The sequence below is a fragment of the Neofelis nebulosa genome, chromosome 6, assembly GCF_028018385.1.
Source record: "Neofelis nebulosa isolate mNeoNeb1 chromosome 6, mNeoNeb1.pri, whole genome shotgun sequence".
NCBI classification, from domain to species: Eukaryota; Metazoa; Chordata; class Mammalia; order Carnivora; family Felidae; genus Neofelis; species Neofelis nebulosa.
The window spans coordinates 124,220,995-124,233,092 of NC_080787.1; the positions used below are offsets into that span (position 1 = coordinate 124,220,995).

Consider the following 12,098-nt stretch of genomic DNA (forward strand, 5'->3'; position numbering starts at 1 on the left):
TGTACATAAATCTGAGATATATATAAATATGTACAGATTATATATATAAATGTATTATATGTATATAAATATATATGGCACACATGTGTATATGTGTGTGTGTGTGTGTGTGTGTGTGTGTGTGTGTGTATATATATATATGTAACATATTTATTTATATGTATATACCTTGTGTGGGTATATATCTTTTCCTGTAAATTATTTTATATATTTATAATAATTTTTAAATCCTTATCTGCTAATTCTAAAACCTGGGTCATAAACAGACCTGCTTCTGTTTACTATGTTTTCTCTTCACTAGGGTTCACATTTTCCTACTTCTTGTTATGACTCAAAATATTATCGCTGTTTGAGATTCTCTCTCTCCCTCTCTCTGTGTCCTTCCCCTGCTTGTGCTCTTTTTCTTTCTCAAAATAAATAAATAAGCTTTAAAAATATTTATGGCGTTTTGAACATTATATACAAAAACTCAGTAGAGACTGAAGCATAGTATTTGTTTTGTTGTGTTTATTTCTCAGGTAGTCTAAGTAAGTCCTTGTCTCTGGCTGACAGTTAAGGTGAGGGTGTGAGCATTCACTTTCCCCTTAAGAGTTGAGTTGAGCAGGAGGGGAACTTCCAATCTCTTGAACCACCATCATTCGAACTTCCAGTCTTCTGAATAACTATCATTTTGATATTTCAGTATTTGAACTGGAGCAGCATTGACTGAAGTTTCAGATATTTTTGGTTCATGTTTCAATCTAGTACTGGCAAGACGTTGTACCTGTAATTTGGTAAATGCACTCATCTATTCTAGTGTGTTTTGTTTTGTTTTTATAGATTTCTCAGTGTTTTCTACATAACTAATAATGTCATCTGTGAATTAGCAGTATTTTTTCTCTCTTTCAAAACTTTACCTCTTTTATTTATTTATTTTTGTCCTCTTATACTAGCTAATATTACCAGGCAAATGTGTTGAAATGGGAAAAACAGCTAGCTATCCCTGCCTTGATTCTGATCTTTAGGAGAAAAAATTCAATATTTTTTCATTAAATATGATAGATTTTTCAAGAATGGTCTTTATCAGATGTGAGGAAAATACTTTTAGTTTGCTGAGAGTTTGTATCATGAATGGATGATGAATATTGTCAAGTGCTTTTTTTGTACTCAAAATAATATTCTGTTACTATATTGAATTGCATTATTTGATTTCCAAATGTTTTTTAAGTTTATTTGTTAACATGAGAGAGAGGTGAGAGGCAGAAAGAGAGGGAGAGAGAGAATTCCAAGCAGGCTCCACACTGCCAGCACAGAGCCCAGGGCAGGGCTTGACCTCACGAACTGGGAGATCATGAACTGAGCTGAAATCAAGAGTCAGATGCTTAACTCACCCAGGCACCCCAATTTTCAAATTTTAAATAAACTTTTCATTCTTGGATAAAACCCACTTGGTTATGATATATTAATCATTTTATTGCTACATTTCACTTGATAATATTTTGTTAATTATTTTTATCTACGTTCATGAAAAATAGAGATCCGTATTTTTTTTTCAAAATTGTTTTTGTCAAGTTTTAAATGAGGGTAATCCTTTTCTCATACAATTGAGTGAAATGTGTTCCCTCCTGTTTTTTTTCTCAAGAATTTATAACAGACTGAACTTTTCCTTAAATATTTACTAGAATTCACTAAGAAAACTATATGGCCCTAGAGTTGTTTTTGTTTGTTGTTTTGGGGTTTTTTGGGGGAAGGGGAAATGTTTAATTATGAATTCAATTTCTTTAACTGATAGAGGACTATTTGCATTTTGTATTTTTTATTGGGTCAGGTTTATAGGTTGTGTCTTTTAAGAATTTCACTTATTTTATCTAAAGTGGTGAATGCTTTGACACAATGTTCATAATATGTCTTCATCATCCTTTATAATATTTTAGTATCTCTAACAGTGATCTTTTGGATTTGTAAATTGTCTCCATTATACATAGATTTTCTAGTTTAATTATTTATCCTCTTTATTGTTCCTTTTATTTACTTTGGGTTTAATTTGCTTTTCTTTCACTAATTTATTAGTGTAGAAACTTAGGTCACAGATTTTAAACCCTTTTCCTTTTCTAATATAATCATATAAAGTTATAAATTTCTCATTAACTACTGCTTTATTTGCATTTCACAAGTGATTTGATGTTGCTTTTTTTGTTTTAAAGACTATTTTTTCTTCAGCTAAAGTTCCACAGCACAGTTGAGAGTATGGTACAGAGGTTTCCCATATACCCTCTGATCCAACTTGAATTCTCTTGACATTGACTTTTGAAGAGAAGTTTTTAATTTTAATAAACCCAGCTTATCATTATTTTTTTTTTCATGGATTCTGTCTTTGGTGGTGTTTTCAAAACTCAAAGTCATTCCCAAAGTCATCTAGTTGTCTCTTATGTTATCTTCTAGGAGTTTTATAGTTTTGCATTTTATATCTAGGTCTGTGATCAATTTTGAATTAATTTTTGTGAAGAGTATAGTGTAGGGTCTGTGTCTAGTTTGTGTGTGTGTGTGTGTGTGTGTGTCTAGTTTTTCCAGCTCCATTTATTAGAGAAACTGTCTTTACTCCACTGTATTGTCTTTGCTACTCTGTCAAAGATCAGCTGACTGCATGTGGGGTGATTTGATGTGTTTTCATTATTATTTTGTCCTGAGTATTTTCTACATTTGTTTCTACATTTATTTGTGATTTCTTCTTTGACTCATAGGTTACTTAGAATTGTGGGGTTTAATTTTCAAATATTAATGGTTATTTCATGTATTTTACTATTATTTTCTAATTTAATTCATTGTGGCCAGATACTATTCTCTATAAGGTTTAATTTAAAATATAATGATGCTTATTTTATTATACCTACCTTATAGTCCTTTCGATGGACATTCTATGTGCACTTGAAAATAATATGTATTTTTATAATTATTGGGTGTTAGTGTACTGTATCAGTACAGTCAGTTATGGCATGTTGATGATAATGTCTACTTTTGCAGTTGGTTACTGTGGAGAGAAAGTTATTAAAGCTCCAAATATGATCATGGACTGATCAGTTTCTTCCTTTGATGCTGTTAGTTTTTGCTTTGTATGTTTTGAGGCTTGGCTAGTAGGTATGCACATCTAGGATTATTATATCCTGAAGGATTTATCATTTATTCCATTTTCTTAATTATCTCTTTGTATCTGCCAATACCGTTCATTTGGAGGGCCGTTTTGTGTGATATTATAGTAGCCCAAACATTTATGTAATGTTTATTATTTACATGTTATATTGTTTTCTGTCCTTGACCCTGAACCTAGTTGTGCCTTATCACGGTTCAAGTTTCCAGGGAACAGGCTCTAACATGGAGATTTATGTGCCAGGAGTTTATTGGGTTGTGCTTTCAGTAGTAATACATTTGAGGGGATGAAGGAAACATGATTAGACTGAGAGACTTTGAACTTCAGTGTAGTTGCAACAAAGGTCTCAACTGATCTTATGATGGCTCTAGATTTGAGTGACCTTCAGGGTGTGCGAAGTCTCTTTATACTCCTTCATGACCAGTCAGTAGATGAGGGCTAAAGGAAAGAGTGTGATTTGGGGCAAAATGACTCTGGTTGAGATCAAGTCTTGGAAAGGAATTTAGTTGAGAACTAACAGTTGGTAACACTCCCAGCAGCTGTAGGAATGAATTCTGAGCAGTACACCATAGTATCACAGTGTATCTGTATTTAAAGTACTTCTCTGGTAGATCCCTAATAGTTGTCCTGTGTCTGTTTATTCCAATCTGACAATCTTTGGCTCTTCATTGGAGCATTTAGTCCATTGATATTTAGTGTAATCATTGATCTGGTTAGGCGTGAGTATGCTATCTTGCTGTGTGTTTTCTATTTTTCACATATGTTGTTTTTTCCTTTCTCTTTTCCTGGTCTTTGAGGTTAATCAAATTTTTAAATGTTTTATTTTAATTATTCCATTGACTTTTTGTTATACCTGTTAGTATTTTTCTTATTAATATTTAATATTGGGATTACTTGGTGTATCCTAAACATCTTATGCCAGATGAAAGAACCTTAAAAGAATATCATTTTGCCCCACTATCCTTTGTGCTATTGACACATATTTTACTCTTATACCATATTATAAATCGCATAATACAATGTTATAGGTGTTTTTTGTTTCAGTTGGCTGTCTTTCATGAATTAAAAGAAAAACAAAAGATAATCTTTGCATTTACCTATATATTTACATTTCAGCCACTCTTCATTCCTCCCTGTAGATCTGAGTTCTTATCTGGTATCCTTACTTTCAGCTGAAGGTCTTCAGTATTTTGTATAGGGTTGCATGTTGGTTATAAATTCTCTCAATTTTGGTTTATCTCCTGTGTTTCCCTTCTTCCATTGAAGCATGTGTGGCTTCTTTTGGACCACTGTGAAATTCTGCTCTTGTAGTTTCTGTTTCCAAAGAGGGTTAGCCTTTCAAGAGTCTCTGCTCAATTCCAACACATTCCCTGAAACAGAAGTTAAGTCAAGTCTTCTATTCCTGAATAGATACTAAAGTTGTAACAACTCTAACCCTCAGTCCTTAGGCTCAGTTTTAAGCTCTGGGTCCACAAGGTCAGCCAGAAGTTTCTGCTCTGGCTTTGAGTTTATACTTTATTTCACTGGTGCCTGGGGACATCAAATTTTAGGAGTCACATATTTTCAACATTTCTACATGTTTATACTGAAGATGATTAACGTAGGAGGGAGGATAATCCATATCAACTCAAACAGCTAAGATGACAGAATCTGCTATCTTCTGTACTTCATTATATACAAGAGTAAGATTACAAATAAACTAATTACGAGGCTCATTACCGTGGAAGTTTTATTTATTTACTAATTGTTGATGGACTGTCATGTTCACCTGGTTAGCAAAGAAGTCTTAGCTATCGGTTTCAGTTCTTACTATGAGATTTCATATGTGCTCGGTAGAATGATATATGTAGTTTATTAAGAAATTGTTGCTAAGATTTCAGCTTTCTCTCTGTTTTTTCCTGCTTTCCCAGGTCTATGGAAATGCAGGACCTAGCAAGTCCTCATCCTCTTGTCGGAAGTGGTGATACTCCTGGTAGCTCCAAACTGGAGAAAGCTAATCTCAGCAGCACATCGGTCACCACAAATGGGACAGGAGGTAAGTGTACCACCCTGAAGAAACCCGGAATGACGTTTCAGTGTTCGCTATTATTCCACATGTGAGGGATATGCTAATAAGTAACCTTATTAACAATAACCTAGCCAGTATTATATCCAAGGAGTATATATGGCTAATAGGTTATTGATTATGCTGTTGATTTTATTGAAACTTTTACATCTCCTCGGTAGCTGGAAATTTTCGGAAAGAATAAATAGCCCTGAATAACATTTTAAGGGCTTTTAACAAAGCTTCCTTTTTGTATTTGCCCTTGTCAGTATTCGAAAAAAAATACAGAAAATGTGACCGAAAAGATTTGCACTCTGATCTTGAGAGAGAGAGAAGAGAAAAGAAGAGAAGAGAAGAGAAATTATACTAGTTACACTAGTTTTCGGTTTAATTTCGAATTGTAGGGGAAAGGCTACCCCAATTCTTTCTTAAAAACCTTTTTCTTAAAAGTGGTTTGAGAATAGAAAAATATGCCTGCTGCATTTTCTTTTCAAAGAGGGTAATACCTAATGTATTTAAAATGAGGATAAAAATTTTTCATATATTTTCTCATTTGATTAACCTATAATTACGGCGAAGCATATGGTAACAATAATAGTCATTTCAAATATTCTGTCCTACTGATTTTATAGAATGCATTTAGCCATCATAAAATTTGGTCTAATTTTTGCATCAGAATATACAGAGATGACATATATACACACATATTATGTGTAAGCTACTTCTTAAATTATTCACCATTGTTTTTAAGTTTTATATATCTGTTTTAGTCAATAGGAGAAAAATTACATGAAATTTGTTTTAAAATATAAACTAATCATATTATTAGATAACAACATTTGCCACATCATATTTTCTTTTAAATTTTCAATAAGTATTTGTGAAACTGGTACACCTCTTCCCATTTATTTTAAAATAGCTGTGCAAGCTAAAAATTTTTTTTGTAAAGTTGTGTGCATTGCAACTCGCCTGTATTTAATGATGTTTTACACCAAACCCTCTGTAGATTAACATTTTCCTTGTTGACAATGTTTATTTGTCTCTAAACATGCATCTATACTCTTAGCTTATTAATTGGAGGATTGCAAATTTGTAAGATTGTTCAGTGATGATTCCTGGTGCAAGAACATTTGTACTTAAACCTTAACTTGCGTACATATAATAAGATTTTTTAAAAGTCTGGAATCAAACCTTGGGAATTCACTAATCGTCAGGTATATATATTTAACCGAACTAAAACAGACCTGTTAAAATACAATGTAAAAGTCATACAGCGCAGGTATAATTTGGGCTAAAAGGTCAGAAAACAGTGCAAGCTTTGAAGACTATTCATGTACGCAGGGCAGGCATTCAGACAATGAATCCTTACGCTGTTCCTGTTCTCAGGGGACAACATGACTGTTTTAAACACTGCAGACTGGTTGCTGAGTTGCAACACCCCCTCTTCTGCAACAAGTATGAGAGATGATGGTACACTGCATGTGTTTGGGTGTGTGGTGTTGCCCTTCTGGTGTGCTTTCTGTCGCTATTTCTGTCTGCACTTCCTTTTCTGTGTTCGGTACTTGTAAAGAAAAAGGAGAGATAAACGTGACTTTTTGTTGTTTATAGATAAGTTGACTATGTTTTTTTTCTTACCAGCTAGTATTCTAATAGTAGTTTCCTTAGATCAGTAGCCTTCTTCTCTGACATTTTTTATAGTGTACAAACAGATGCATCTGTTGTTTTTCTAACTACATATCATTTGATTAAGTGGGTAATTCAGCACAGCACTCCTATCAATAAAAGCAGGTGAAGCATATTGTACATGTACACAACCTCAGTCATCGCCATAACCTACAGACTGTCTTTATTTAAATTCTGAACGTGGCAAAAAGATAGTTGCAATTTTATGGACTTCAATAAATATTCCTATTAAAATACCTAAAGTAAAAACATTTAAAATTCCACCATTTAGGGGCGCCTGGGTGGCTCAGTTGGTTGAGCGTCCGACTTTGGCTCAGGTCATGATCTCACAGCTCGTGAGTTCGAGCCCTGCGTCGGGCTCTGTGCTGACGGCTCAGAGCCTGGAGCCTCCTTCTGCTTCTGTGTCTCCCTCTCTCTGTCTGCCCCTAACCCACTCGCATTCTGTCTCTGTCTCTTTCAAAAATAAACATTAAAAAAATTTTTTTAAATTCCACCATTTAAAGAATTATCAGTGATGAAAGCTGTACATTTAAAATTATAAATTAATATTAACTCTTAGAATACATTGAAGTATAGATATTTACTTCGTATACGTAAAATATATAAAAGTATAAACAAACTCTTTCTAAATCAAAAGTTAATACACTAACAAAGTTAAAAACTAAAAGCAAAACTATAACACTAACATGGAATCATCCAATATTAAGATTGAAAAGAAAACCTCCCTACCTATTGGAAATGTGCATTACAAGAAAGAAGTTAGGATAGGCAGTTTGGCTGGACCTTGCTGTGTCTCTGATTAAATCAAAGTATATGACCAGTGAATGAAGAATACTCTGTTATGCCCATTATTTATATCTTTATAGTTCTGGCTTGAATTTTTTTTTGATTCCACACTTAAAATATACTTTCTTAAAAATTTTTTAATGTTTACTTATTTTTGTGAGAGAGAGAGAGAGAGAGAGCGCGCGAGTGCGCATGAATGGGGGAGGGGCAGAGAGAGAGGGAGACACAGAATCCAAAGCAGGCTCCAGGCTCCCAGCTGTCAGCACAGAGCCTGATGCGGGGCTGGAACTCACAGATGGTGAGATCGTGACCTGAGCCCAAGTTAGACGCTTACCCAGCTGAGCCACCCAGGTGCCCCAAAATATACTTTTTATACTTAAAAATATGTTGAAGAATTTAGTTTCTCTTAATTGTAGCTCAGGGGTCTCTTTCTGTAAAGAGCCAGATAGCAAATATTTTAGCTTTTATAGAACATACTGTGTTTGTTTCAACTACTCAGCTCTGCCATCATAACTCAAAAAGCAGCCATGGGCAATGCATAAATAAATTAATGAGATTCATTAGGTTCCAATAAAACCTTATTTATGGGTCCCAGTATTTAAATTTCATAATTGTCAAATCATAAAATATTCTAGTTTTGATGTGTTTTTTTAAAACGGTGTGCTGAAAAACATTTTTTTTTTTAGCTCACGGCTGTTGTTCTGCTCTAAAATATTCATGTAACACGGACAGCTTTACCATAGTGAATGCGTACAATCAGTGTTTAGTGATTTAGATCTAGTCTCAACCAGAAACATTTTTCTAAGTGTTAAGCATCAGATTTTCCAAGTTCTTAGTGTTAACGTTAAGATTCATGTGGCCGTGTAAAAAAACGAGGACTTCCGTGCCAAGAGGAGGAGCACACTTACTAGCTGTGTCACCTTGAACAAGTTACTTAACCTCTCCAAGCTTCAATCTCTTTCTAAACAGGAGGATGATAATATTTCCTTGGGAAAGCTTTTGTTTTTAATTAGATAGTATATACAAATTGTTTGCCAATAAACATGAGTATATTTCCCTTTCTTTAATTAATAATTCAATTATAACTAGGCAACAGTTTTTAAGGAAGTTGAAAACATGCATCGTGTTAAAAGACTCTCCAGTGCTTTGTCACGTAATAAATTCTTCTGCATTTAGAATGTGTAAACCGGCCAAAGAAGATAAACTTTTAGTAGTAAAATATTAGGTGTACTTTGATTATTAATGATACAGTCCTAGTGGCAGATTGAGATGAAATTTATGAATTTATGGATTTTAATCACGTTGGAGTACTTACTGTATGGGTGTATGTTGGGTGTCTATAACACAGACAAGGGTTTAGTGCATACTCTCTCCCATTGACAGTAATCTTGGAGTTTCTTGTTGGAATTGGATCACTGTAAAATTACAATGAAAGGAAAAAGCAAAAGCTAAGTTCGTAAGTTCGTGGCTTTTCAAAATCCTTCCATTAACTGAGATTTTCAAAAAGATTTTAATTGCATAGTTTTTACTAATATGAATAAATTCATAGTGTCACCTTAATATCCTACCATACTACATTGGTACTCTTTAAATGTATTACATTAGGGGCGCCCGGGTGGCTCAGTCGGTTGAGCCACCGACTTCAACTCAAGTCATGATCTCACAGCTTGTGAGTCCGAGCCCCACATTGGCCTCTGTGCCTACAGCGCGGAGCTTGATTCGGATTCTGTGTCTCCCTCTCTCTCTGCCCCAACCCACTCGCATTCTGTCTCTGTCCCTCTCAACAATAAATAAACATTAAAAAAATTTAAATATATTACATTATCCTTGAAGTGATTTAAAATGCTTCAACACCGTAGTCTTAATTGTATAATTACATCTGCAGACTGATACCGGAAACTAATTTTCCTTTCAAACTTTTGTTGCTTATAAAATTGTTAAAATGTAGAAGTGTAATAAATGCGCTCATACCCTAGCATACAGACCAGTGGTCAACACACTTTTTCTGTAAAAGGTCAGATAGTGAATATTTCAAGCTTGCAAGCTACTGTTGCACAAAAACAGCCATAGACAATGCATCAATGAAAGGCCTTGGCTGTATTCAAACACAACTTAATCTATGAATACTGAAATTTGAATTCAAAAAAATTTTCACAGGTCACAAATATTCTTCTTTTGATACTCTTCAACTGTTAAAAAATGTAAAAGCCATTCTTAGCGCACAGACTATACAGAAACAGGCCATGGGGAAGATTTGGCACGTGGGATGCAGTTTGCCCACTCCTGATACAGGGCTATACGTATTCTCTATATACTTCGTTATATGCATATTTAGGCATGTAAATGCATGCCAGTCATATGAAAAGGTACTTCCAGGTATAGGTAAGATTTTAATTTGCTTAATGGTGTCAAGATTCATGATTAGCTATACTTTACAAAAACACTTATGTCTGTTGGGATTGCTTAGGGTAGGATCAAAAAGTGGATTTTCACTTTCTCAATTAAAACATATCAAGTTCCTGTTATATGCCAGGTTCTGTGCTAGGAAATGGGAACCCAGTGACCTATAGAATGTGATATTGTCCAGCAAGGGACCAAAAGTCTAGCAGAAGGAAACAGACAAGAAAATAATGAGTGCATAATGTGTTCAAGGTGGGTACATAGCACAGGGAGGGAATATTTGATTATACATGGAGATTAAGAAGCTACTTTAAAGAGAAGGTTTGGGGGAACCAAAATTGGACATTCTGATCAGGTTTATAGCATTTTCTGTATTTGAAAACCTACATGTCGTAGGAAAGAATCTTCCAGATTTTTAAAATTTTTTTTTTTCAACGTTTTTTATTTATTTTTGGGACAGAGAGAGACAGAGCATGAACGGGGGAGGGGCAGAGAGAGAGGGAGACACAGAATCGGAAACAGGCTCCAGGCTCCGAGCCATCAGCCCAGAGCCTGACGCGGGGCTCGAACTCACGGACCGCGAGATCGTGACCTGGCTGAAGTCGGATGCTTAACCGACTGCGCCATCCAGGCGCCCCCAGATTTTTAAATATATAGGTGATTGACTCATGCAAGGGATTTGTTTCTGGATGTTCTGTGTTCGTGCAATAGAGCCATCTACCATCGTGGCTCTACTCTTTTTAGATTTTCTTTTTTGGAATGAAAGCCATACATTGCTTTGTCAAATTGCTTGACAAAATTAAACACTTTCTGGATATTTAGGAACGAAAGGCGCTTGGAGCTCATAGATTTTAAGGTGAATATATTGGTACAGACGAACATAAATCATAGGCTGTACTAATTATTAAAACCGGTAGGCGATACTGTGTGCTCCCCTGTAGTGTTATAAATTGTACCTTCCTGATCTCACTGTGCCTGAAATTCTTTTTAGAACCTGTGCTGTCAGAAGGAGCTGTGGGTGATTTTGTGGTTCAGAAAGGAGGATATTTTGAGTTAACGTATAGATGTCTTTTAAAGGCAGATTTTGGAAGTGAATGTAAAATGTAAATTACTTGCATTACTTTCTCTTTCAAGAATGAAGTCTGCTATTACAACTAATGAACACCAACTTTGAATTTTTACAATAAAGCAGACTTTCTCCACAAATAATTAATGTACATTCATGTTGTACTTGAGTTCCAAAGATAATCTGAACAGGCAAGGTTAAATGTGCTTCAAAAATATGCATAGGAGGGTCTGGATGAAGGTTGAGGCATGAAGAGAGGAAACCAGTGTAGCCATAGCTGAAAGCTGACAAGAATCACATACAATCTTGATTTAATCCATAGATATCAATTATCTCTGAAGGTAAAAAATAAAAGCCAATTATACCAATATATTAAAATCAATATATTAAAATTATTTTGACTTTTTTCTTGTTTTTCCCCAGTGTTTCCAATGCTCTCTGAAAAACATCCAAATTGTAAATGCATAACTAGTAGCGGGGTGCTGACAATACAAATATTTCTTGAATAATAAGTACTGTACAAAGGGCTATCTATAGTTTCTCATTGCATTGTAAGAAAAACCCTGAACTACTGGATTAATCCTGGATCCTAAATTACTTATTTTGAACATATAGAAGGGCGAAAACCACAGTGCTCTTAAGGGCAGTAAAATATTATGATCATTATTTTTGATATCAAAACATTTGTAAATTTCATTTTGTTGAAAAATATGTCTATCTCTTATAAAAGATTGTCCCAGGGACGCCTGGGTGGCTCAGTAGGTTAAGCATCCGACTTCAGCTCAGGTCATGATCTCACTGTTGGTGGGCGTTGAGCTGACAGCTCAGAGCCTGGAGCCTGCTTCAGATTCTGTGTCTCCCCACTCTCTCTCTCTCTGACCCTCCCCCACTTGCACTCTGTCTCTGTCTCTTGAAAATAAACAAATGTTAAAAAAAATTTTTTTTAAGTGTCCCTTCCACTTTATAGCATGTAATAATTGTGTACATTGTCCTGA

The 12,098-nt window shown here is 34.8% G+C and overlaps 1 protein-coding gene across 15 annotated transcripts in view; it reads left to right on the top strand.

Annotated features, from left to right (window-relative positions):
* Positions 1-12,098, top strand: part of EYA4 (EYA transcriptional coactivator and phosphatase 4) — a 318,259-nt gene that overhangs the window by 243,389 nt on the left and 62,772 nt on the right. For 9 of the 15 annotated variants that reach the window (XM_058735321.1, XM_058735320.1, XM_058735326.1 and 6 more), the window contains 2 exons: positions 5,035-5,159; positions 6,555-6,623. In XM_058735321.1, the coding sequence (XP_058591304.1) occupies positions 5,035-5,159; positions 6,555-6,623 (194 nt within the window). The remainder of the gene's footprint in view (positions 1-5,034; positions 5,160-6,554; positions 6,624-12,098) is intronic. The other 6 variants (XM_058735327.1, XM_058735330.1, XM_058735329.1 and 3 more) reach the window with 1 other exon arrangement.